At 40.4% G+C, this 27,897-nt stretch overlaps 2 protein-coding genes and 1 pseudogene across 5 annotated transcripts; all 3 read right to left on the bottom strand.

The window, feature by feature from the left end:
* Positions 1-1,289: 1,289 nt before the first annotated feature.
* On the bottom strand, positions 1,290-13,678 carry LOC110975828 (cytochrome P450 2U1-like). Of its 2 annotated transcripts, none has more exons than XM_087143349.1 (6): positions 12,885-13,653; positions 7,773-8,176; positions 6,569-6,802; positions 6,166-6,355; positions 3,302-3,439; positions 1,290-2,631 (listed from the first exon to the last, which is right to left on the bottom strand). In XM_087143349.1, exons 1-6 carry the CDS (start codon positions 13,234-13,236, stop codon positions 2,453-2,455), a joined length of 1,497 nt encoding a protein of 498 aa, XP_086999475.1. In that variant the 5' UTR covers positions 13,237-13,653; the 3' UTR covers positions 1,290-2,452. The 2 variants fall into 2 exon arrangements, with proteins under 2 accessions (XP_086999475.1, XP_086999476.1); XM_087143350.1 differs by lacking the exon at positions 1,290-2,631 and adding an exon at positions 5,395-5,490 and having other exon boundaries at positions 12,885-13,678.
* On the bottom strand, positions 8,879-12,654 carry LOC147797248 (uncharacterized; annotated as a pseudogene).
* A 1,013-nt stretch (positions 13,679-14,691) lies between the features above and the next one.
* LOC110975845 (uncharacterized) lies at positions 14,692-22,367 on the bottom strand. 3 transcript variants are annotated; one of them, XM_022228684.2, is made up of 5 exons: positions 22,054-22,365; positions 21,316-21,477; positions 20,547-20,866; positions 18,211-18,346; positions 14,692-17,959 (listed from the first exon to the last, which is right to left on the bottom strand). In XM_022228684.2, exons 2-5 carry the CDS (start codon positions 21,425-21,427, stop codon positions 17,793-17,795), a joined length of 735 nt encoding a protein of 244 aa, XP_022084376.2. In that variant the 5' UTR covers positions 21,428-21,477; positions 22,054-22,365; the 3' UTR covers positions 14,692-17,792. The 3 variants fall into 3 exon arrangements, with proteins under 3 accessions (XP_022084376.2, XP_022084375.2, XP_086999477.1); XM_022228683.2 differs by having other exon boundaries at positions 21,316-21,507; positions 22,054-22,359; XM_087143351.1 differs by lacking the exon at positions 14,692-17,959 and having other exon boundaries at positions 18,212-20,197; positions 21,316-21,507; positions 22,054-22,367.
* Positions 22,368-27,897: the final 5,530 nt, after the last annotated feature.

Below are 27,897 nucleotides of genomic sequence, written 5' to 3'. Positions count from 1 at the left end.
TAATTTCCTATTGAGAAATTTATAGCTGACTTGGTTCATGCATGGCAGTTTGCGTAGACGAATGACATAGTTACCAACTGTATTATTATTCACAAGAAGCCAGTAGAGATATATGTAGTTTTGCTACGGTTACTTTGACCTTTACTGCACATTCAAAACCATACAGACATATAATTCTTTGTCAACGTTTTTGGACGTGACCAGCGCTTCTCATAATATCCCGGATTCTATATTATCTGACTGACTGCACTCAGTTTGTTGGAAATTTATTCAGCTGAATCAGAGATTCATTCAGAATTAGGCCTAACAGTTCACATCAGCAGAGTTCAACAAGTTACCGTCCTAGCTCCAGTTCATTTTTTTTTTGTTAACCAGATTCACCAGTTTGTGGATAAGTGTGAATGTAATTATTTAGAACTTGATCTATAGACACATGGTGTTGATTAATTTTAGAATTAAGCAGACTGAGCGTGCATGAAGGGCATGAAGGTTATCGCGATTTGAGTATTAGATTATTGTTGCATGATCGTGTCAGTTGTATTGTTGGAAGATTTATTTATTTATTTGAAAACACGCAGGGTAACATTGTTCAGCAATAGCTGTTTTTCAAAATTACCTTTATCAGAAGAAAATACGCGTCTAATAATATGATTAAAACAAGAAAACACACCAACATATGAAAAGGAAGTTCACTAAGATCAGATATTTCTCGTCTGTACTGCCTGAGGAATCCGCAATCATTCAAAGTGAACCCCTCAATATTAACAACTATCTATAATTCAATTTTATGTACTGTTTGGAATTTCTTTTTAGTGTATTAGGAAAGGCTATGCCCGCGAAGCATAAACAATAAAGATCGCAGGAACAAATTGGTGCGGCAGGCTGAAAGAGTGATTGGTGAGTGTCAGGACGAGGTAGAGCCGGCCTAACACTACTGTCTAAAGAAAGGCATCCTCTTCGATTTGGTATAACCTATCTAATCTGCTAGTTATTTGGAATTCTGACCGGACTAATCATTTCTCAAAGTGTTAAAATGAGGCAGCGGCGTATTGTGCTGGGAACTGGGAAATTGTGAAGGATGACTTGCACGGCAATGGAAATTTGAAAGGGGGGGGGGTTCCAAGGATTTACACCCATGGAATGAGGCTTCCGAAAGCTTGGATAACAATCACTACGATTATTCATACCTGGAGCTATCATATTTCACAATTCCAACTTTAGACCTCAATTTTGACAGCTGTGTTTACATTTTTAAAAATTACATTCAGAGTAATAATTATCTTCCCATCTTTCATGGTCTAACAATGTAAGCGCAGAGTTTTTTATTAGGCGAAAATGGCAGTGGCTGTACTTGATGTTTAATTACACCTTTACAGGTACTTCTTTTATACACTGATAATTATACACATACATATAAGTGTATATGTATAAGGTCTTTGTTTAATGTTTGCAATTGTGATGTTTTGTTTTCGTTGTCTTGTGACACTTTGATACGACCGCTATGTACCGGTGAGCAAAAATAATTTCCTCTATGGTTGAAAATACTCAACATCTAAAACTTTCGAGAAAAAGTTTACACCAGCCAATCTACATACAGCTAAGATGGCCACCAAGCATGCTGTAATGTCAAAGGAAGCATTAGATTGCTAATTGTAGTCTTCAAAGAAAACGAAACTGAAACAAAGAAATGGCTACATAACTATTCGTTTGCGACTGAACTGTATCTACCAAGTCAAACTATGATTTTTTTTTCTGATGTGAATGATGTGAAAAGTCTTCATTGACAGCAATCACTTTTTTGGAAAAAATCATTTAAAGTTTCTTGAAACACAGTTACTTTTATTATCATATACGTCAAACTACACGCCCTATTTCGGCTGCACTACCTAGAAGCATAACAGAATAATTTACGAGTCGCTGGAAGCACTCTTAAGTTATACGCCTATAACTATACGCCTATAACTCGAATGTGCACCATTAGGAATAATAACATTTTCACTCACGAAACATATCTAATTTCATTATGATGCCAATCTAGTTGCTACAACTCTCTATGGTATAAGAACCCCATTTGCTCTTTCCAATGCAGTCTAATGCAGTATACATATCTAAAAAAAAATTACCTTCAGACTTTTTTGATTTGGTCAAAGTCATTTCACAGATGATTAAATCAAATTTGCCAAAACCTTGCCGAACTCTGTAAATTCAAAAAGCAGTGGTAAGCTAACACAAGGAAGCACTTTTTGTTGCAAGCACAAACATTACACACAGGCACAGTATAGCCCTCGTTATGGCAATTCCACAGGGAGTTATGTCAAATGCATCTGTGGTTTGGTTTCTTGTTTTGCTGGTACACTCTCTTGCTTCTTTAGACAAAAGTCAGGGGGATGATCCTACGCAAAGTGAAGGGATATCCTCCGTTCTCTCAGAATGCACGCCACCGAGGTGTTATTTAGCGCCTTTTGGCAACAATTTCATATGGATGTGGCCCCAGAGTGATACCAACAATTCCTTCCAGAGAAGGGGGTGGTTTGCCCGCAGGTAAAGAGAATGTGAATCGCTGAAGGAGGTTGACAAAGAAAAGAAACATCTCCATCTTCGCAAGGGTCTCTCCAATGCAAATGCGCCGACCTGTGTTTGGAAGCAAAACACGAAAGCCTTCTGACTTTTGCGCCTACATTTACATTTTAGGACATTTTCATTGCATTTCAACTTTTTATATGTGTGCTAAGTATTAGTTTTGCAGGGCAGCCAAAACGCAGGGGATATGAAGTTCGATGGTGCAGTGACTTTTCGAGGAGAGGTATTATTTTGCTGGAAATCTCAGGCCATTGGAGGGAAAATATCTGCACAAACGCAGCGATGTGTTAAATGGCTTTGTTTCAATAGTTCCAAGAAAAGTCTTTTACGCCCTGGGTTAAAAATGTCATTGATTTCAAGCTTTGTCTACTAAGCAACAGGATGAATCAATACAGGTGTGATTTGCAACCAATGTGACCATTGGAAGATTCGGGAGGGGGGGTGATCACCACCACCAATTTGTTTTCAATATAATAGGGGAATTTCAATGTTTTAATACCGATTTAGTTTCAATCAAAAGCGTGTAAAAAGCGCTAAAATTTAGCCATACACTTGTAAGGAGCACAAGACTCCATAAAGTAATTCCCACATCCCCCATGAATAAGAGTGGTTCTGAAAAATTCCAAAGATAATGTGGGGGATTAGAGAGATGTGAGTACCAAAGCAAACGCAAAGCGACGGAGAACTTTTTACAAGTTGAGCCAAGGATTGTTGGTTATACCGAAACTGAATGGAATGAAAGCCTCCGGTTTTTTCACAGTCTTGCCGTCACCGGACAGGAACCTGGTGGGATCAAACTTCTCTGGGTCGTTCCAATGTTTGGGATCACGTAGAATGGCCCATAGATTCACAAAGACAACTGCAGAGGAAAAGTAAAGGTATATGGTTTTATGCCCTTCAGGCATCAAAGTACCAACATGTTACAGGGCAGCAAAACAGACGACGCCAAATGTCAAGAAGTCAGATCCAAAAAAGACGCTTCACTATTAACACTCACTGGTGGTACATTGTCCACAGAATGGCCAGAAATGACGTGTATGTTCGTTCCACCAAATGCTATACATGACCTAATCCCCATCCCGTGACTTCTCCCAGCAATCCCTGATGCTACAACTTCTTATTTAGCACTCGTTCGTCCGCACCTAGAGTACGCTTCACTATAGCATGTGGTCCTTTCGTGGCTAAATAAATCAATAAGCTCGAAATGGTTCAACGACGTGCAGCACGCTTTATTAACAACTTTAGTAGAGAGGCTAGTGTGACCGATATGATCACAAACCTTGGGTGGGACAGACTAAAACAGCGTCGAGAAGTTGCTAGATTGATCATAATGAAACAAATATTTAAGGGTGCATCTGCTATCCCGAAGTCTTTTTTCAAATATGCTCCTCAAATACCACGTAGAACAGCTACACATACTGGAAATTGTGGCATTTTATATCTGCCGTCGTCCGTCGCGCGTTTTTTTTTTTTTTTTGAGATTTTTTGTTTTTGGGTTTTTTTTGTTACGCTTGCAAAAGTGCTATTTTTCACTTTGACCCTTGATCTTTTCACATACTTGTTCGATTGATCCACCATGCCTGTCTGTCCTTCCACGATCATAAGCAGATCATACCCCGGAAATACACAAGAGTAACTTTGAACTGAATGTATATAATAAATTACTTACAATGTTTGATTCCTTAATTAATATCTTTTATAAGAGACGAACTCATTCAACATTATTTTCAGGGCGGGTATACCGACGATGAAATCTGCTGTATACTCAAAATTAGACATGACTTGAGTTGCACGTAGGCACACAGAAGTCTTTTAAACAGTAATGTTACTTTGTTAGCCCCATGAACAGTGGAGACATGCTGGACTACCTGTACTCATTAGCTTATCCCTCATGGCATACACAACCACAAAAACCAACACGTCATATTTTCTGAAAATGAAACCAAGTAATAATTGCCCCCAAACATTCAATAAACAGCTACTTATCCCCAGCACGATTGACAAAAACAATTTGCTGTCTAGTATTTGTGGATTTCAAGGTGAAATGGACAGGAAAAATGGAATGTCTGTATAGGCTTGCAGATTTCTTTCTAGAATTTCATGAAAACAAGTCAACACATTTTTACAGTAGGCAAGAGTGAATTGTACTGTGGAGACGTTTGCCTGAACATTTTTGAGGAAATTTTTCCCTGAAAGACACGTGGTTGAATTTTCAGAAAGGTGTTGCGCGACTGACGACGCACGACGGGTGACGGACAACGAAAAATTGCATATATGGAACTGGAAAATGGCGGAATTGGGACACAACAAAAAGCAAGAGGCGACGGATGACGCGCGACGGACAACTGCAGATATGGAATTCCATAGGAAGTAGCTTTCAACTTGATTTGCACATAGCACAACTGAAGCGCACAGAAACTCCTTCGTACCAAGAACATAATACAGATTGGAACAACTTCAATCAGCTCTTTTGGGATCAGGTTCTTGAGTTTATCAGATTTTGTGCCACTCCGTTTTCTCCCGTGGCTCTACATGGATTCAGCAAAGCTATTGCCCCGTTTTGAAGAAAAACGGTAAGGAGAACTCTATGTGCAGTGGGCGTGGTTTAAACTGAATTGACGTCACACTTACGAACTGGATAAACCAGCGCGCCTATGCGGTAAGTTGGCACCATTGGATAGACTAGTTCCCGTCCCGTATGTAGTCTCCAGACGTTTTACAGACGTCCTCTGAACGTAGGGACCGGTAGCGGGTAACGAATCCGGCAGAATAGACTTTTACTATATATAACAGGTTTGCCATTACCCAACGTACCCGAGGTTCAAGGTTATGGTCGGCGGTCATATTCGCCAGCTCAGCTTGAGGATGATGGGGGGGGGGGAACCAACAGAGCCCTGTGAGTGGGTACACCTGTGGCAACGTAGACTTTTACTAATAAATTCATAATTATTCACGCATGCGCACAAATGGCCTGGGCGGGAAGAAGCATGCGTGGGCCATTGAAAACGTACAGTGGTGCGATTTTGATCGTTTTCTCTGAGGTTTTCTGGCTTTGTTGTTTTTTTTTCAGAAACTCCCATTAAATTGTTTTGGCTATAAAACAGCACGAAAGGAGACTGGCTTTAGATACGCCAATCTCGTGCGCACAGGAAAAATCACGATTTTTTAAAGTCTTTTTACAGAGCACTAAACATCCCGCTTAGATTAGAAACAAAAGCAAAAACGGTTTAATGGAATTTCTGAAGAAAAAAATGAACAAAAGTAGAAAACCTGAGAAAAAATGATCAAAATCGCACCCCTGTGCGTTTTCAATTGCCCGCTCACACTTCTTGACGCCAAGACCATTTGTGCGCATGCGTGCATGGTTATGAGTTATCAAGGAACCAGACTACTTGTGTGCTCCTATATACTTTGCTTGCCAGCGCATGTTGCCCGCGTGGTACACGGAGAGAAAACAATACGAATCCAGTCTTGCTCAAGTCTAATGCTAGATATTTTAGATATGCATTTCGTTTTCTTGTTTGAAAATGACAAAAACAATGAAAAAATTTTGTTGTTATTCGAACAATATAACATCATTCTCACTGGTGTTTGCAGGGACAGTATAACCGAATATCTCCGTTTGATAGCTTGTCTGATGTGGTACAGCATTTGGGGTCACAGGCTTGTGACGCTGCATTTCCATTAGTACTGCGTTGGTGTACGGCATTTCGTTGCTGTCTTCACCCACTGGCTGTCTGTCACATCCAACGACGGCATCTATTTCCTTCTGTACCTGGCAAATATAATTCAAAGAATCAAACTTATCAACATGGCCCATTAGCAGAAAAAAATAGATGGGACCTCATTTTCTTCTGAGATGTGTATTAAATCACATATTTTTTCTAAGGATAACTTTGCCCATAAATCACATCTATTTCTAAAAAACCCACCCTGGTTCTATACTACTGTATAATACGTTTTAAAGCAATTATGGTTTCAAATCAACCTTTTTCTGAACGTCTTCATATATAGCCATATACAGAATCAGCCACATCAGTGTGTTCGTTGTAGTATCCGTGCCTGCCACGAAGAAGTCTCGGATACCCCGCCACATTGTTTTCTCGTGGAAGGCGACTTCTCCTTCAATGACTTTCTCCATCTGTTCATGTTGCCTAATTTCCAAAATATACATGTCGATGATGTCCCGGATGTCGTTAGGGTCGAACGAGTGTCGGTGTTCCTTTCAGAATTGCAGGAAAAGTCAAATATAACCGTAGGTTATTGACAAATCTGAGCACTATAGATCCCCCTCCTTGCTCGCCTGTGCCTTGTGAAAAGGTCACTGTAGAATTAGGGGGGGGCTCTCTGCTCAGAAGGGATATTTCAACATTCATGCTGGTTACCCCTCCCTACATTAACATTACCGTTCCGACTTCGAATGTAGGGGCCATTAACGGGCAGAAAATTTGAAGGAATTGTTATTCTATGTCAATAGGGGAATAAATATGCGCTTGGTCGATGCAGCTAGGGCATTAGTCCCGTCCATTCTCCTGAGCTGGTCTGAAACGTCAGTTTAAGACTGGCCAAGCACATATTCATCCCCATTCCTAAATACCTGTTCAGTCAGAAAGTCAAAGGAAATCAATATATGATGAATTTCCAACGATTTCGCTCTAGACTTTTACTTTCATTTTTCCAAACACCCCTGTCCATTTTATATATTCTTGTGCAAGTAGTCCAAAAGAATCTCCTTATATGGCCTTGGTGCGCATGCGGCGAACCGCGTGCACACGACTCTTGACCAGTCAGAATCGTTTAAACTGTCTGGTTTTGCAGGAACACAAGACTTTAAAGTCGTGAATTGTTGTGAATACTGACATCATTACTCATGCCTTACGATGTCATTTCAAAGTCACATTCCTAGCAAAACATTTTAGTAATCGCACAAAATGATAATCTTCTAGACCAAATGGTATTCTGCCAAGCCAACTGTATATAGAGTACCGAAGTGACTACGTCAAGCGCACGAGTGTGTGCGTAAAAGGCATTAGAGGGAGAACCAACGCGTTAACCAACACGCACACATACTCCATTCGTTTGCACTACACTTTCTGGTTCAAAGTGACATCACACTTTGGTACTCAAAGGCACTTTCCGTTTCACAGTGACGTCACACTTTGGTACTCTTTACGAATGGTGCAGCCACTAACCTCAACGATTCCCTGGATGAAGGCTGCAGTTTTTTCAAACCTTTTAAGTCTCTCGACATGTTCAGACCTGTTGAAGAGGTAATGTAAGAAACTAACTGACAGAAAAGATGAGCTGGATAGGTTGGTCTTGATCAGTTTGATGAGTTGAGCAAATTTGGGGTCAGAATACTCGAATCGGTAGCCGAAAGTAATCATGCAGATGATGTTGGAGACTGCATTTAGGATGTCGTGCTCGGGGTCAAAGGGCTTATCTCTTCGGGCGTCAAAGCTCTCCAGGAGATAGCGAGCCTCTTCGTTGATTTTGTGCTCCACGCTTCTCTTGCCCATGCCGAGAGTTCGTAGGGCGCTCAACCCAAAGCGACGCCGCTCCCTCCAGACGTTCCCGTTGGACATGATAATGCTGCCTAACAAGCAATGGTGACAGAAAATACGAGCGTGGACACTTATCAATATTCCGAAATAAATTTTATAAAAATGAGCCGTATGGAGTGTTTATGTTGTTGCTGTTATTTCTACTGTAGAGGTCTGGAAATTCCCCAGTTATATCAGCGAATTATGTGACATTTGAACCTTGGGCCTGTCTGCAACGCATGATTGTAGCAAGGCCCTACGTGCACACTTGCAAAGTACTTTCTAGATGTCATGGCAGTCGGCCGGAAGTGGCCTACAATGTTATACTTTTGGGCGAGACTGAAGAAGTTTGGCGGGCTTCCGAGGTTTTTTGGGAAAAGACTGCAGCTGCTAGAGAACTGGATGGAGAGACGTGGTGATGGCTCCACTGAGAATCATATATTTGTAGCATCTTACACATATTGTCCAAACAGTTTTCATTGGTGACGCCGAAATTAAGGAAATCCAGGCCATTTTATAAGTACCCAAGTCTTGTGCCTGCCAGCTTTCTGTTTTTGTCTGGCCTCTAATTCCCTCTTCATTGGCGGACGAACTGCCACCCCCGAGCGATCGGTCGGGGGCCGCAGAACGCTTCAATAGTTTGAGCTTGAGAAAAAGGAAAGGGAAAAGAAGATGGAAGCAGAAAGCGAGGACAGAAAGGTGATTTTGGAATTCTTGAGACGACAACTTATGAAGTAAATCCAAGACACTTAGACTTGACAAGAATATCCAATTTATTCACATATTTAAGAATATTTGTATATTTCACTTGGCTGACATTTCCCAAATGGTTTGACGACTAATTAAGTTGAATCATATTATTATTTACTGTATAGTTATTGCTTATTCCATGAATATAAGATGATAGACACCAGGACCTTGCAGAGGACATCAATAAAACACTATGTATTTGAACACTGAGTGAAAAGCTTTGACTCAAATGCTTGTGGAAATCTATTAGTACAACACTATGTCAAATACTCTTCCAGTGGTGGGAGGCTTGGCACCAAAGTTATTTGAAATTTGGGATCCTGGGATGTGTGGCAGTTGGTCATCAAAACAGCAACTTTGTACGTTTTGCGAACGGATTGTAGAGTATCTTATTTTCTTGAAGTCGACACAGGCAAATAAAGACACAACCTTCCCAAAGGCCCACTCGACACATTCGCGAACATTGCTTATTTTCTTATTGAACATTTGCTAATCCTCTGTCAGAGTTGCTCCTTTGAATGGCCCATAAGCTGTGGACGGATAGGATAAGCTGTATCACCATAGAGGCAAAATGTCTCCCCTTAGGAATGGTTAGGGAACATCTCCAGATTTGTCAATTGGTTGCTTTTGGTTAGCCAGGCTGAATAATGCCATCTCCCTTCCATTGGCCCAAACATGTTGGCAGTAAGACCATTCGCGGTGACAACCGACTGGTATTTGAGAGCGTGTGTCCTCTTGTGACCATTGTATACCTGTTGGAGGAAAATGAAATCAATTAAGAAACACATCAAACGTCATATTCCTAAAAATATATGAGTGTTATTTATTAGAAGCAGTTTGATTGGGATTCTACCGACGTATTTTTATGACGAACAAAAGACATTAGGTAGGATAGCGAGTGACGCCATAATGAGGAGATAGGATGAAAACAATTCACTCATATTTCAGATTGTTCTTCGCCACTGATATTCCCTCTGATGTGTGTCTGTTGTATGACCGGTAAGGTTGCCATTTAATAAATGAAATAAAACAAAGAAATCCTGTACATCTCTTTTTGGTGTATTCTGGAACGACGAATCGGACGCTGGTGGATGGCATGGCAAAGTCTTCCAAATAACCAGACAGCCAGGGTTGATGAAGATCGGATAATTTTTCTCCACTATTTTCCCATATTATGTCTTGAACGGTGTTGATTATTATTGATAGCTCTTCAGGATGGCGGCCGGAGAGCCTGCTAATATCTGACAATTTCTATTGTAGCGGAATCTTAATTATTAACACAGATGATTCTGGACAAAACGGAGCTATTCATGTTTCTAAAGTTTGCGTACAGTTTCCCCACCATATCGATTATTTTGCTTTGTATATGCATATCAATAAAAGCTAGGCTCATTGAATTAGAATACTCTATCTTTTTGTAAAAAGTTTAATTTTCAATTATATATTCAACGAACCTTTTTGGATACGCCAATCTTCTCAGCAACAACATTGTAACACGTGATTTCAGGAGGGATTCCCAGTGGAGTAGCTACCTGTTTAACTTGGTCACAGGTAAATCAGAACAGTCTTACATATTCACTATGTCATGATGCTCATGTCAAGCTTTGTGCAAAGAACTCTTGGCACTTTCACTCTTAGGCATAATCCAACAAAATTAAGTCGTCATCATCAGCATTAGTATATTCGCTCATCAAATACGGGATCTCTTCAACATTTGCTGCCATAGTTGAACGTGCAGATTACGTAGAAGAACAAAAACTTTGCAACTTAAACTCTTTTGCGCGCACTTGAACGGCAACGCGCACTGCAAGGATCTTCCAGCACGCGTTGACGTACGCGTTCTCGGAAAACGCTTAACTTAACCTCTCTATTAACATGCTCCATTATTACAACCTTTTCCCGACTGTATTAAATTATGAAAGAATTTTACGCCTACGCATCAAGTGTTTTCGTCGCACAAATGCTTCCCTGTAGTAATTTTGAAGAGTTACAGACCTCATAATTTTCAAAAATATTTTTAAAGATCGCAGTAGGGGACAATTATTTAAGATTGTAACAGTTATGAAAATCCAGAAGAGCGTATTTCATGTTCTGTGTTTATGCCCCGTTTTTTTCCATACAGGTAAATAAAATTTTTCCTAAAATTAGCCCTCAAATCTAAGAGAGACGGAAATACTGTAGCCGCAAAAGTTTGGTACAACTATCGTGGGAAATCTTTTGGCAGTTTCGTCAGAAAGATGTTTTTGAACTTTTCAGTACACCTAAAACATAATGACATAACGCTGTGTTTACCGTGGTGCATTGTGGGTAAAAGGCGATGGGGACGACAGTACGCGCGGTATTGCTAGAACGTCATGCGCATGGAAAATTGTCAAAAAGATCATGAAATTGAGAAGGCCTACATTTTCCAAAATGGTTCCTTTTAACTGTTGTTTGCCATTGTGTGTATCAAGCACACGACGAACGCCAGAGCTGCATTTGTCAAGCTTTCACGAGACTGCATGTTTGCTCTGTCTAAATGTGGCGACGGTATGCACCTGGGTTAAGAGTGGCTTTATGCTAATCGGAAGGTACGGCCTACAGTTTTTAAACAATACACATGCATAAGCTAAATACAAGACTTTTATCTTTTATTGGCAGTTTTAAACTGAATTATTAAGCAGCGTGGCCAGGCCGGTGGCAAGGTGGCACAGGAAAGTGTAAACCACAAACCCGCAAAGAAACATTAACGAAGAAATTCCATTAGTGCATGCATACTGAAAAATGTATTGTACAATCTCCAGTCAAAGACATAAAAGGGCAGTAATAATGTGTTGTGCATCTATACCGTACTTCCACGTTACAAGAGCAAATGACATATCGCATACCTACTTGCCAAGGAGAGAGAACCAGGTTGTTCCAAATAACTGTTAACTTTGTCACACCATGGCACGACTGATAAACAATCTACACCATTTCTACAAAACATTTGACAATGAAAACCCGGTGATGCTTCATCCTCGCTTCAAGAAGTTCATTAAATGTCGCGGAAAAAATAAATATTTAAACCTGGATGTGTGTAGTCTATTCCTAAAATACACAATCCATTGACAGGCCTACACGTGATGGATGAAAATGACGGGTCCTAGTTTTGGCTAACAAACTGGAGACACCCAATTTCCTCCTTCGAGGTCACATGTTAGCTCTTAGAAAATTCTTTACTTGTATTAATAAACAGCACCTGGCTACTTTTCTAGTACAGAGCCTCCGTGAAGAATGCTTGACCTGCAGAATTTCCAAGTAGATGCAGTATCAGCATGGAGGAAGGACACAGAAGGACTTTGAACTGCCAAAACTATAACATCTGGCCGATTACCACTTTCTGGCATGCCCGGTATGTCCATAATCAGAGCGCAGCGCACGCCTGCTACCGACCACCTGTTTTGCAACCATAAGCTCCCTTTGTACCCCATGATCGTCGCCGCAATTTTTGGTTGGTAATCTGCATCCCTAAAACGTTGTGTACTGCAGTATAGGAGGTTGAATATTCATACCATCGTTGGTGCTTGAAATGAACCGACATCATATAAATATATATATATATACACACACAATAAAGTGTGTATTTGCCTGCAACTGGGGACCCCCTATTGTTCCTCTTTTGTTTGTACTTAAACTTTTTTACAAGACCACCAATATGTTTTGTACACAGTTGTCAATCGGGGACCCTCTGTCAATCGGGTACCTTATTGTCCTCTATTGTTCAAGGTTCCCAATTGAATGCAGAAACAAACTCATATACACTCACGCCACACACACATATGTATATATGTACATATATGTATATATATATATGTACATATGTATGTATATATGTGTATATGTATGTATATGTATATATGTGTATATATATAGAGAGAGAGAGAAAGAGAGAGAAGCGGAACTGGTGAAAAATGTGAAATAATATTCGTTGCGGTATACGGGGATCCAAGATTGTGCCAAGCGACCCCCTTTACTATACTACTAATATACCTTTATGTTGTGGATCATCAGTCTTTATGCGGTCAGAAAAACAGTCTGCCTGCTTGACCAGAGCTTCTTTGACGGCACCGATGTCATTCAGAACTATCACTAAACAAGATCCTATCCAAATGCTCATAATACTCCCGTACTGCCTTGCCCAGTCAGCCAGAACTAGGTGTATTGGGCCCTTCTTCAGGCCGCGAGTGTTACCTATGAGCGGCCATGCTGGCGGGCCTGGGGGTAGGTTTCGTGGATGGCGCATCCAGGTGAGACTGAGAGTCAGCAACAGAATACCGACAAAGAGGAGCACAGTCTGCACGTTGAGGCTGCTTGCAGCATCACCAATCACGTTGAAAACCATTTCTGTAAAGGCTTGGAATCGTGGAGAATCTTTTTAAAGGTATTCGTTGCCGTATGGGGGATCCAAGATTGTGCCAAGCGACCCCCTTTATTATACTACTTATATACCTTCATGTTGTGCGATGCAAACTATGTACCCTTCAGCTGTCAGGAACAGGAAGCAACCGTGTTAAAAGTGAATGCCCTTTTAATTCACACAGACTTTAGTCTTATTGACACAGATTCGTGTTGTTCAGTGGGTAAAAGGTTCCGAGACTTAAAAAACGTGACATATGTACAAGGTTGGACCAGACCTGCTTTGTGTAGCCAGACAGTAATGTTAAAGATCAAAGTTCACGTCAGTCATTTTGGTTGTTAGTTGTGCATACTCGGATAAATTAGTTTGAGCTGTATATACGTTCTTGTAGGAAACCAAACAATTACGAATATTCTTTGTCTAAGGGCGTGACATGCAAACAATGCGCAGCTTTCAGAATCTTACAAGAATCTTTATAAAATGTACGAATTAGTAGCGGGTGAACATTTCTAAATTCTGCCGATATTGCGGATATAAGATTGAACTTAACTAAATATGAGAATGTGTTTTTTGATTCATTCGCATCGATGGGCCATAAGTATGATCAGATATCTTTTGTTTGAGAAACAAATTTTTGTTAAGACTTTTGAGTTTGAGACACCACTCAAAAGCATTCAGTATTAGACTTGCAACTGTGAAGAGCATGACCTATATGGGTTTCCAACGGTTATGCGTCATGGTTCACAGGGCATGGGGTAGAAGCCAAACGTGCAGCGATATTGACAATAAAACTTCCACCGAGTGCAAGATAATGTTGAGTCTCGTTTGACTGAGCATAATTTTCAATAAGGGTATGCTTTGCCGGTCTTAAACGAGCGACTCGGGCATTAGTCTCATCCATTCTCCTGAGCTGGTCTTGAAAGTTAGTTATTCATAAATACACGATTAACATTTAATCGTTTTTACGGGCGGAGCGATGAAATCATCCCTGTAGCCGATTGGCTCGCACAATCCGCGGTCCAACAACGTCATCAATGCTCCCCGCGCTCGGGCAGTTTCATTCACGCTAATCTAGAAACTATTCTGGTCATTTTATTCTCATTTTTCCCACCGCCTCCCTCTTCCTGCTGCACTCTGATTTCCCCTGCAGGGGTCCCTGAATCTTCAGTTTTTCTTTGTTTTTCTACGGGGCAGCGCGGTTGGCCCCACATTCTGGCTGGTTTTTCAGGTTGTAGCATGTTATTCATGTAACCATTAACCTGTTATTTATATAACCTTTAACTTCCTTGTCATTAAAAGCAAGTACATGTATTGCCATATTGAACAGTTTGTAAAATTTAATTCGTATCAGCTTTTGGGGGTTATGTTGATACGATGTAGTGCCTTGTGAGTCAAACTAATGTCAGTTATAAGGTGGATATGCAAATAGCACTGCTTCAATTCTTATTCATCTCATTACTGTTTTATTACAATTTTTATTATCATTTGAGAAGTGTATTTCAACTGGTTGTAGGAAACAAGTAACAACAGGCCATTACAATAAATTGGTCATAACGGGGACTCCTGTTACCCATAAAGCAGAGGGTGCTAATCTTTATTGGGAGCTGTATTTATTACATGTTACAAGATAGACGTAGTAAGTACATTTTTAGCTAAGCGATGGCCCATAAAATACTTTAGAAGTATCCCCATACAACACCGTACAACTTGACAGTGTATCAACATTTGATTATGCACGCTGAGAAGTGCTAATGCCCACTGTATAAATCATGCACCCGCGTCTGGATACGAGACAGTTTAATAGATTCTGATCGGTCAAGAGTCTGTGTACACGTCCATGTTAGGAGATTCTTTTGTACTACATGTACTTGCACCTCGCTTGTCACCCATCACCCAAAACAGGGCACTGTGATTGGCTACATTGTGCACGACCCGTTACGGGTTATCCGGTTATCAGTTCCTGTTTAATAGCGAAGCATTATTTAAATTATTTTTTGGTCGCTAATGGTAATGCTTTGGCACAGGCAAAGTGTCAGCTATATGATAAAAACATGGCCTTGGTACAATCACAGTGTGGTAATTTATCTTCTCACTAAGTATTACTCAATACTCATTACGTGTCTTTCGGCAATATATTTCAAATTATCGGTTACCTTGATCAATTTTGGGTGAACGAATAAAGTGTAGTGAGAATATTTTCCACAATGGGGAAGAAAAAGACGAAGAACAAATTGGTAACCGCCGCTTATGTAGGCCTATGTGTAACGCATTGAGCGAGCTCAAGCGCCAGGCAAAAAATAAAGTACCCGTAAGGCTCTGTGCGTCGTTAGCTGTGACCCCGTGTGGCGTTTTTCCTTCACTAAAATCTGTGCAAGGCCATCAGGGCGCTGGATGACCAGTAATTACTTGAGGGTGCAGACCACTTATTCAAGTGAGAATTTTTGACCAGCTCATTAGCATTAAACGTACCCCCACAGTATGTTTTGAAAAAGGAGACTGCTTGGCCCCCAAAATGGTGAGATTGTGTAAATCGTTGCCAGGATCAACTCCCTAGGTCTTTGAGCTATCATATGAGGGCAGAAGGGCTAAAAACTACGGTTGAAAAATGGTCCTAAGTGTCCGAGAAAGTTGAGGGTTGCCACTTGAAAAATGGCTGCAGTCAGACTTCGGAAAAATCACTTTTTGGGGGGTGATTTTGTTTCGTGAATAATTAAAAATGTAATTGGTTAACCTACAAAAAAATGAAAAGAAATTGAAAGATGAGTGACCAGACAAGAATTTCATTTGTGTTTCAGAAATCTCAGGGATGTCGGCGTGCATGCTATTGGGCCCTGAACGGTGCTGATTTTACACTATTTTCAATGGGGCTTGAATTAGTGGACTGGACCCTCGAACAAGGAGTATACCATAAATGGACGGGGGTGTTTTGGAAAATGAAAGTAAAATTCTAGAATACAATCGTTGGAAGTCCATCATATATTGACTTTCTTTGACTCTCTGACTTATAAGGTATTTATAAATGGGAGTAAATACTGCTTGGCTTGTCTTAAGAGGGACCATGAGATAGAAGTATTTTATAAAACCCTTGAAATTGCACCTTTGGGTTTCAATTACATGTAACCTTATTTGAAGCTTTTGTTTTGCAATTTTAAGCTATATTTTGGACGTTGCTAATTTTTATGCTGATGCACATTTTGTGACCAGCTCTGCAAAAAAGGGGTCTAATAAGTCGCGTAATGCCTTAACACGTAAAGGCCTGTTCTATTTGACGAGGGCAGAATTTCTTCAAAAACGTGATTTTGTGATTTGTTTCCTTTAATAGCTTCTAAACATTTATATTTTACACATCTACATTTTGTAGAATGTGGGCAGCGCACTTGGATACAGCTCCACACACTGCTCTGCATTGACATCTATAACTTTTTTAGCCTGAATTCTTGTGATCATGACACAGCAAGTGACCGAGGATTCATATATCACAATGAGCACTTCACTTCTACTCCAGCTCATCTAGATTTTAAACATTTTCAATCAGTTGCTGCAGCTCTGATACCTTCACACTCCACGGTTTCAACAGTGCAAGGGGTGTTTGACCACACACTGCAACACGGATCAGTTGAACGCCAACTACTGGGGACAACAGAGTACCAGAATTAGTCTATTTTTAATCAAACGAGTTGCACAATGGACTTCAGTTCTGGACTCTCCCTGCTGTCCGCAAGTACAGAGCTGAAGTCCTACACAACCTAAGAATTTGTGTCGCTGATAGAGTTTGTCCTTTTGACTAGACTCGCTTGTCTGTTTCTTCAGTTTCTTAAACTCAACAAGATTCCTTGTGCTGTACATTTATTTCCACCTGTCAAATCCAGAAGACGCACGTGAAGGGGCTATGGAGCTGGTAGACTAGACATTTGAAACACCTAGCAGGATCTTCACACGAATGATCACACGTACAAGGAAAACAGACCACATCACACCTTTGTTAGCCGACCTGCACTGGCTTCCCATCCAACAACGAGTCCAGTACAAACTGTGTCTCATCATCTTTAAGATCTTACAGGGTGATGCTCCAGCTTATTTAGGTGATCTTGTCTAGTTCTATGCCCCAGGTCATTGGGGTTTGCAGTCAGCCAAAACAATCTACTCAAGGAAACTAAGGCATATCATCGTTGGGGGGGAGAGAAGCTTTCGGATTGCAGCACCCAAACTTTGGAACTCTTTACCGGAAACTGTGAGACAATCGAGCTCACTTGACACATTCAAGGACAGATTAAAATCATATTTGCATAGACAGGCATTTGGTTAATATTCCTTCATTATCATTATTGGATGTCTTTGCTTATTAGCGCCATGAACGCCGTTCGCAGCGGATACCGGCGCTCTATAAATGATTTTTATTATTATTATTTGTATCATTATTATCATTAAATGTAGTTTCCCTATCACCACCCACATCAAAGATCTCCTTGGCAACAGCGCGTCCTTTCGAAAAGATGACTGCCAGTGTATTCGTGGGGGGTATAGCATGCAAAGTTCATCTATTATTTACGGACGTGTATAACCATCGCCTGACCAGCATAAACTACGTGTCCAGGCCAGGCTTCGTCGGCAAAGACCGACAGAGCCCAACGATACATATCATCAAGGAATGTCTCCTGTTCCTCTGAAGGTATGAGACTCAAATACCCGAATAAAGTCTTAGCAGCCACTGGAAAATAAAAGAAAAGAATTACTTACTCTTCACAATACTGCTTGCTGGAAAAGTTTGTGTGTGAATACCAACACCTTGCTTTAAATTGTTGCACTGTAACCTTTTAATGTAAAAGCATATTTATAATGAGAACCTGAAAATACATGTCTTCTACACCCACAAATAATTGTGTATACATCAATGAATTTGGAACTGGCTAGGGAGCATGTAAATAAACATGTAAATAACAATAAAAGTGGCAAACCTACATTTGAATTGCAGCTCCGACAGAGATATATCCCGACTTGCGATTTCACAGTGCACGCTGCTACACCCACACCCCTTTAACCATTCAACCGTGTCTGGGATGGATGGTGACCACAAACGCAATGGTGACACGTAGTCCTGCAAAAAAACACTCCTCTAATAACCTGCAAAATGCCTGGTTTCCATAAAAACTCCCCAAGAAGGTGTGAGTGAAATGCCTTTTCGGCTGGTAATTCCGCACAATTGGAACTCAGTTCGATGTACATTGTCAACATAACTGCCGATCATACACAATGTCAACACAGAGATATCCAGGAGGGTATTGGTAAAATGCACGGTACTATAGTTAAGAGGGACATAACTTTCAGCCCATCATGCCAGTGTTTGCCTGGGTTGACTCTTTCGACTCTACATAATCAGTCCGTAAACTTTCCCACTGTTTGTTTGTTATAGACACGATAAAGCGCTTTGATATAACTGCGTATCGTCTTGGGCTTAACCTTGAGTCACTTTACACCAATATGGAACTAGGCCCAGGCCCAAGAAGCTGATTAATATGCAATCAATGTTTGAAATCAGCTGCATATATATACAACGTATACATACATACATACATACATACATACAAATTTTAGATCTTCAGCCAATATATCATGCAGTTTTGATATTATTCATACTTGGCTTCTGAAGGCTAACGCTGACTCATTTCTTTCGATAATTACCCATATTGTGAACATCTATTACTACAGGTAGCTTTCCAGATTCAGTGAAGCACGCTACTGTCACTCCTATTCCCAAGAAACCGTCGCTTGACGCTCAAGAGCTAGCTAGTTATCGTCGGGTGTCTAACTTACCTTTTCTGTCGAAGGTCGTTGAAAAGGTTATTGCTTCTTGCATTGCAATGCAAATGGATGACCACAATCTGTGAGAATCTTGACAATCTGCGTTTAGATCACTGAAACTGCACAGCTAGCATTAAAAAAAGATATTATGCAGACGATTGGTGGCTCCAAAGGCGTGTTTCTAGTTCTTCTTAACTTGAGTGCCGTCTTCGATATTGTAGATCGCCAGATCCTTCTACACAGGCTTAATAAGTCCATTGGCCTGATTGGAAAAACACTATCCCGGTTCCACAGTTACCTCAGGAGTCCTGCAGTGTGCGTATCTATGGCACCTTGTTATACCGGAAATCAGGTTTAGAGTCCCTGGCCTTCACTTTCTACACAAGCCATAATTCGGGAACATGGTCTTAGTTTCCATCTATATGCTGACGACACTCAAATCTATTGCAACTTCAATCCCAAGGAAGTGGAATCTATCACATTTGCACTTACTAGACTGTCTATTTACATACTTCAGTTAATCTGAAGGTGTGGATGACAAACAACAAGCTCAAATTCAACGACTCATAGACCAAATTTCTGGTAGTGGCCTCCAACCACGGTCTCTGCAATTCACCTCATTTCACTCTGAAAATACGGGGGGGGGGGGCAATATCATCCCACCACCGCAATCAGTCTGCAGTCTTGGGGTCCATTTTCATTCACCCATGTCAATATCAACTCACGTTCTAAACCTCAACCGCAGCATCCATTTCTAACTTCGTAACATTTCACGAATTTTGAAACTTGTCACAATGTAGTCCGCGCATTAGTTTTGTCCCATGGCATCAACGAGTCGGAGCTTGATAGGCTTCAATGGCTACAAAACCAGGTCGCACGCATTATATTCACGGCGGATTGGCGTATATCAGTTTCTGAATTACTTACCGAACTTCACTGGCTTCCCGTCGGGAATAGAATATTATTCAAGATGGCTCTTCTCGTCTTCAAATGTCTTAATTGCACATCTCCTAAATACCTTCACAACCTCATACACCTCAATATATCCCGACCTGGTCTTCGATCCAGTTATGACGCCACGCTCCTCTCTGTCCCAAGATCTAGAAAAACCTCCATGGATAAAGCCTTCATAATTGCTGGTCTAAAGCTATGGAACACAATACCATCCAGCATTAGATTACAGGACACAATGTCACCATTCAGAAAACACTTTAAAAAGCATCTTTTCCAGTATAGTTTCATTATCCTGTGTTGCACAGCGCCGTGATCTAGACGGAATGGCGCTATATAAATCTTGCTATTATTATTACCACAATTATTACTATTTGCATTTGCCTTCAACTTGGTGTCAATCTAAATGCCCTCAAATAGTCTTTAATTAAACAACCAGAATTACATAAAAAGTAAGCAAAAACTAGAAATAGTCTGGATACCAACACAAGTTATTTGGAAACAATGTTGGTGACAGATTTTAAAAGGCTACAAACTATATTTACCTTCATGTATACACCCCACTTCGGATGGTTCTTAGCGTGTGCATAAGCATGCACCAGTAAGTGGCGGTTGTTGCGATCAATGCCTGTGAGAATCAACCCCTCTCCTCCCTTTTTCAAGCAGGCCAAGATGCTCTCCAACGCTTTAGGCTGTTCTGCCGACGGGATCCAGTTAAGCACGAAGAAACTCACAACTTTATCAAATCTGTCTCGCCATTCTGGGTTGTTGCCGACGGTCCTGGCATCCCAGACAAGATACCAAATGTTGGATGCCGAGTTGTTTTCTTGAGCCGTCGCTATCATTGCTTCCGAAGAATCGACACCTTAACAGATAACATCACGACACAGAAAGTTGATTTTGATATTTGATAATATTTTATCCATGTGCCATGAATGCGCAATTGTGAACGGGAACTATTCTTCAGAGCATTATTTACAATAACACGTACGTGTAACAATCTGTTGACGGGTCTAAATGGCTGGCCCCTACTGTATATATGTCACTTTCTTTATTTCTTTTAGAGGAGATAAAGAAAATTCTAAGGGACCTCATTGTACAGTTTTTTCAACTATTTTGATAATGGTTGATCAGAATTGCAACTGTTACATATTTTCATTTCTAAGATGATTCCAACCCTAACTTTCCCTTCCCCAGTGCACCTCTGTGGACAGAGCCTATTTGGGAATCAATTCGCACATTACAGACAAAGCACAGACAGACAGACACATGTAAACAACTCAAAACAAAGTTCTTATGACTTTCCTTGTGTACCTGTTGCACTTTTAACCTTTGTTGCTATCGTTTTAGTCTCTTCTCCTGATCCACAGCCCACGTCAAGAACCTCGTCTCCACGTTGGAAGGTAACTTTATCAATGTGTTGCATAATTATGGTGTTTTGGATGACTCTACCATCTCCACGGTAGTCGTTACTCGCTGAAAAATTCATGGCCGAGTTCTGACGCTCTGAAAGAATTCCAATTTCTTTTCAGCACTAAATCTGATCGAAGTGGTAGTGTTTTTAAATTGAACAACTCAGCAAAAGCTTTTATGATGATTCGCAATGCATGGTGTCCCGTGGTGTCAAAACACTAACCCAACCCAATCCACTCAAACCAAGAAGAAGCCCAGCCCAGTCCAGCCAAGCCAAGCCCAATCCAACCCAACCCAACCAAACCAAGACGAACTGTCTTTAGTTTAATGTCTGTTAATAAAACCAATAACACACCACTTTTCACACCGTAAGTTAAATGCACAAAATCATAGAATTCGGCTTTGTTTTCCAAGGCGAAGGCCTGGGTGAATAATTGATCAAGGAAAAGATAGAATTAATACAAATAATAAAAACAGTGAATAAAACGGATACAGCCATACTTTACTGTAAAAAGTGTACATGGACAAGTTCCTAAGGTAGGCCTACGCTTTGTCGGATCCTGATAATTCTGTCAGCTTAATACTGAAAATTCTGCACTTCGATCAAGCCAAAGGGGATTATTGTTGGAGCAGACTTACCAAAAGAGGTCTTGAAACTGTACTGTAAGCTCTGTAAAATAGCCGGAAAACCAAATTAAATGTCTTTCTTTTACACAGCAGGACGAATGTTGTTGACCATAATGGGGAGGACCGCCATTTCATACGACTATAGCTGCTACACATCGTGACGTACGACCGATATATATTGCAAGCAGAAAGGTTCCATGTCCACACCGCTAACTATTTTTCAAATAACACGTGAAGATAGCACACTGATTGGTTGGTGCTCGCAACGAGGAATGAAGAACGGATGACTGTTATGCTGCATTCTCAACATACTGGCCCTCCCATGAACTATGTTCACCAACACGTGCGTAAAGGAGTGCTGCATTATCATTTTCCTATTTGACAACAAAGTGCAGCTGCGAGAAGTATGAAGGGGGAAAATGCCGGTTCGTTGCTTTTGCTCTGAGTAGCATGACGTCACACTGCTAGTACCACGCATGTATATTTGAGGACAGTGTGCTGTATTTTTCCACAGTTGCACATTGCGTTGCCGACGAAGAAAACTGGGGAGGATTAGTAAGCATTCCCTCCAAACTGAGATAGGACACTAAGAAAACAGATGAGACAAGCGCTGTCCCTTTTTTCTCTAAAAATCATCCTTTACGCTCCATTCATATAGACGGTATAAAGAAGGCTGGAGGCCTATCTCCAAAAAGAATATTCGCCACACCTTCTAAATTGTTGGGGGATGGTATGAAAAAAAGCCTCATTGAAACATTCCTCGAATCTATAAACGCCCTTTTAGGTTAAAAATAAAGAAAGGAAAATCTGTTAGGTATCGTATCGATGCTAAAGCGCCAGACAGTCACGTATTGCAGGGTTTTGCCCCGGTGCGTGATAGCACGTGTGTATTGCGTTTATCACACGCAGGCACTGCATGCACAGTACATAGGCGAATGGGTGCATGGTACGGTCATGAACCTAGTCAACAACTAGAGATGGTGGTTGTTAAACACATAACAAGATGATGCCATCATGACGTTAACAGTCAGGAATAATTCTTGTATCAGGGTCTTTGTTGGCTGTAACTTTAACAACGATCACAGATGTCAAAGTTACCATAATGGTTGCTTAAAATTTTACAAAGTCAATGGGCTCAAATACATGCAGAAAAACTGCTCCTTTAAGTGCATGTCATGTGATTTGAGGTCAAACGGGAAAAATGGAAATATTACTCAATATTTTGACTCTTGGGTATATTTGTAACAGAACGAAAGGGAAAATTTAGTCTGATTTTTCTTTCCTTCTCATGGTAATCTTGAGCCGAAATTGAGGACTACTCACTCACTCTTAGGTAGAAAAACATGTACAAAACCGATGGAGAAAAACTGCTGCTTTAATTTCATGTCACGTGACCCCTGATGATCTCATTTTGAGGATTCTGTACTGGCACCGTCTATCCTTGGTGGACAACGAATTTACACAAAAGGAGTAAGTCAGATTAACCATGGTCCCAAAGATAAGCTGTTGTATAACGTGTACAAAACCTATGGGGGAAAATCAAATATCCAAAATTTATTTAGGATTAGTTGATGACGTGAGCATGACGTCATGAATTCAGCAAATTTCATTTATCGCGGTCTTTGCTTGCTGTAACTTTGATTACAATCAAACACCGGGAAGTAACTAAAATGGTGGCTTGAAAACATGCACAAAGTTAATACGCTTCAATAGATATTAAAAGATCAATAATAAATCTCACGATGACGTCATCATGACGTCATTGTCACACCAGGGGTCCGACTTTCCCCTCAGTGGACAAAAAAAAAATAACTAACCAGTATGGTAGTAGGTACACAAGTTTTTGGAGGTCAAACAATCATACTTCAAAATCGATCAACCGTGTTTTTTTTTTCATTAGACAAGGAACATTTATTCTACCAACCCCCCTACCAAAAAAAAACACTTGTACCCAAAACCAGTTTCTAATCGAATTAGTAAAACGTGTAAATACCTAATTATATCCCCCCTACGGCCGTTTCGTGAAAATAAATAAACAAATCTTTACCACTAATTAGTTAATTATTCAAGCCCCACCAGGCCACCTTCATAACAGTCAACAGTTTGCATGGGTGGAAGAATGCCCACGCCCGTGTACCATGCAGTTCTCTACAATATGTCTGCCAGCTCCTTGGAGTAAAGCTGTCTCCAGGTGGGTGCACGGATGAACATCAGCGCCTGGGCTGATCTTCCAGGAAGGTCGAAGGATGGTTCTCCCTGCTGGCCTGATGGTCGGCCTTAAACCTCTCTGTACGGTTTCACCTCGAGCTGGGTGGGGTGGCTAGTTCACTAAGAACTGTGGAGCGATACCGGTGCTCGTTTATTCATAAAGATGTTTGTTCACTCAGAACAAATATAATGATCCCTTCGGAGTGACGGTTGTTCACTCAGAACAAATGACTCCCTCAGAATGAAGGTGGTTCACTCCGAACAAATGGTTCACTCAGAACCAGCAAGGTTTTAAGTTCCCCTCAGGGAAAACCCTTTGAAAAAGAATCCAAATAACCTTCAATAATTTTTGGCCATTTAAACACATCTTTTAAATGAGCTTACAATTATCTTATACAAAATAAGCATAAACATAAATAGAAACCAAGTAAAATTAACTTACAGTTTGATTTCCAAACTGGCTTTTCTTCAGGGCCACGCCCTATGTACAGTACATGCATGACATGTACCTCACCACACAGGTGGACTACCCTTCCATACACAACTAAGGCTGCATTGGTAGTGCCTAACAGCACACACACAGGGGAGTGCCTTGGACTAAAGTTACTCAAGCATGATTAATTTGCATAACATTCCTTGCCACTATGTATTCTCTGACAAATTTGGTTTTGAATAGCCATCTACACTCTGCAGTGGGTGTGTGGGGACAAACTCAAATCTGAAAGTAACTCTTAGCCCAATAATTTTCTTTCTACCAATATTTATATAACCACGGTTTTCACACATTTCCCAACTTGTGATGTTAATGTAATATAAACATGATTTATAAACTTCTCACATTGTGACAGTCATTCATTTTGAATAATTATTGCATCAGGGTTTTTGTTTTCTATCACTTTGATTACGATCAAACATTGCAAAGTTACCAAAAATGTGGCTCAATTACGGGCACAAATTCAGTTGGCTAACAACACGTGTGCAGAAAAACTTTTCCTTTAAGTACATATCACGTGAAGTTCGTCTAACTGGAAAAAAGCATGAAATATTATTTGTCATTCTGACTCCTGGGTATGCTTGCAGTCGAACGGAAGGGAAAATTTGGTCTGATTTCTCTGTTGTTCTCGGTCGAACTTCTCATGCTTTAAGCTCAAAAGTTGTGTGTTGTAAAAGAACGTCTACAGACCCTATGGAAAAAAATATTCAAAATTCTATAATAATTCACGTGATGACGTTCTCATTACCAATTTTTCCTAAACTCTCCCTTACTGTGGGGCTAAGAATCTTGACCTAACATCCATTGAGTCAGGTCGAGAACAGTGTGGAAGTCTGGTAGTTGAAAAACGTGTATAAAACCTATGAGGGAAATTAAATATTCAAAATTCAATAATAACTCATGTGATGACGTCATCATGACGAATATCTTCTCTTTATCATCACACAAGGTCAATATTCCTCTAAAGTACTCCTTTTTCAAGATATCTGCAAGATTTGAACCCGATCGGACATCTACTTCGGGAGATATAGGGCCTTAAAGAGTGCACCTTTAATGTCATGTGACTTGTCTCCTGGTGACGTAATCAGCAAAGCAGGTCAACATTCGTCTGTAACACTTTCCTTTCTAGTTATCTGCAAAATTTCAACGAGATAGGACATGTCCTTTAGGAGATAAAAGACTTTGAAGCTCATGCCAAGTCAAAAAACATGTACAAAATCAGTATAAAATAAGCTGATGACGTCATCAGAACGACATTCATTTTCAATAAATCGTACATCAGGGTCTTTGTTGGCTATCACTTTGTCAAGGACAAAACATTGCAAAGTTACGAAAATTGTGGCTCAAAAAACGTGTACAAAGTCTATGAGCGATAAACTCATTCGCAGAAACACTGCTCCTGTAAGTTCATGTCACGTGATTTGCGCTGGAACTGAACAATTTTCATGAAATATTGCTTCATATTCGGACTCTTAGGTATATTTCAAATCAAATAACAGAACGTATAAAGTACCCGATTTTTCTTTCGTTCTTATAGTAATTTTGAGCCGAAGTAAAGGACTACCCGTTCACTTGTGTTTATTAGAAAAACGTTTACAAAACATATGGGGAAAAATTAAATATTCAAAAATCAATAGAAAAAATGGGGCGATGGTGTCACCATGACGTCACAAATTAGGTTTTTATTTTCCATCACGGTCTTTGCCGGCTGTAATTTCGATGACGAATGAAGATCGCCAAGTAACCAAAAATTGTGCCTGGAAAACTTGTACAAAGTCAATGGGCTAAAATAAATATGTAAAAATCTATAACAAAAAACTTGGTGACTTCATGGCGACGTAATTACTTTGGTATTATTTTGGTTATCCATCCAATCCACAGCGGTGAAAGAAGACCTCAAACTCCAAGCGGAGAAAGACATGCAGCGCCAAAGACATCGCATCTGCTTGGTGAGGGGGTCGAAGCAAGGTCCTAAATGTTATCGACCGCATCAGATATTTATTTTGACTGTTTACTTTGATTTTGGTGGTTAGAAAAATGAAAATAATTGATATACATGTATATGATAATATCAACTCAAACATGGAAACTAAACGTGTAACCATTGTTGCAAATATAAACCGCTTAAACTCAACAAAACATATACAAATAGTTGTTTAAATTGTTTAGGACGCAATAATAAATGGAGTACCTGTCATCAGGGGAATATAAATATCATTGCTTGGAATGTAGATCAATTACCAAAGAAATAGCGCAAAATCTAAAGGGTTACACACCTCAAGATCTCTTTAACAAACTTTTTAAAACTCGCCTTTAAATTCCGATACCAAGTCTACGTTAACCGTTTTAGGCCAGGTCAACGGGGACCGTTTGTAAATTTGCCTTGCGGCTTCTAACACTTGGTCGGCCGTTTTGCTCGACAAGGGTTCCACCTCTTTTGTATCTTAAGGCAACTTCTACCACGGTTAACGTGTATTTGTTTTACGTTTACCGTCGCGATCCCAAGGCAAATACAACACGTCCGTTTGATGCGTTCGACCGAGTCTGTTTGCAAAGTCATCAGCCTGGGTATGTACCCAGGTGAAGGTAAATGAATTTTCCACACGGCCTGTTTTTAACCACCTTCTCACCGCGCTTTTGTCCGCGCCTGTCTCTTTATGCAAGTGATCTACGGCACTTTCACCGTAGATGAAATCCACACGAGCTCTCCATCCCGTTGGTCTACTGAAGGCACGTAAAAATCTGACAACACGGGTTCATGCGGCAACGTCCTCAACACATTCTTTGTCAACGTCGGTAAATTCGCGTTAACTCGCACGTTCTTGCCTTATGGGTTCGTTTAAAAAATCCAACAGTTGAACGCAATATTTTCCCCAGGTTTGTTTGGCTTTCGCCAATTGTTCTAAAGCCAAATCGTGCCTCTACCGTTCTTCGTCTACGCGTTTTTGAAACTGGCTACTAAACAGAAATTGGACTAGGCGGGTTTTAATCGATACAGGAAAGGGTACTGACAATTGGTCAATATCTCATGAAAGATTTCCTTTCATTTACAGGAGTTTTCATAATGTCCAGAACAACACATCAAATATCTTCATTCCACAGTACGATTCTTCCAATACTTCCAGCACTTGCTTGTCGTTCGCTATCCCCGTCGG

This window comes from Acanthaster planci, linkage group LG11, assembly GCF_054643075.1.
Source record: "Acanthaster planci isolate LZ-2023a linkage group LG11, COTS_SCS, whole genome shotgun sequence".
In the NCBI taxonomy this organism is placed as follows: domain Eukaryota; kingdom Metazoa; phylum Echinodermata; class Asteroidea; order Valvatida; family Acanthasteridae; genus Acanthaster; species Acanthaster planci.
Note: the sequence above shows the minus strand (reverse complement) of the source record. Positions and strands in the feature narration are given on the sequence as shown.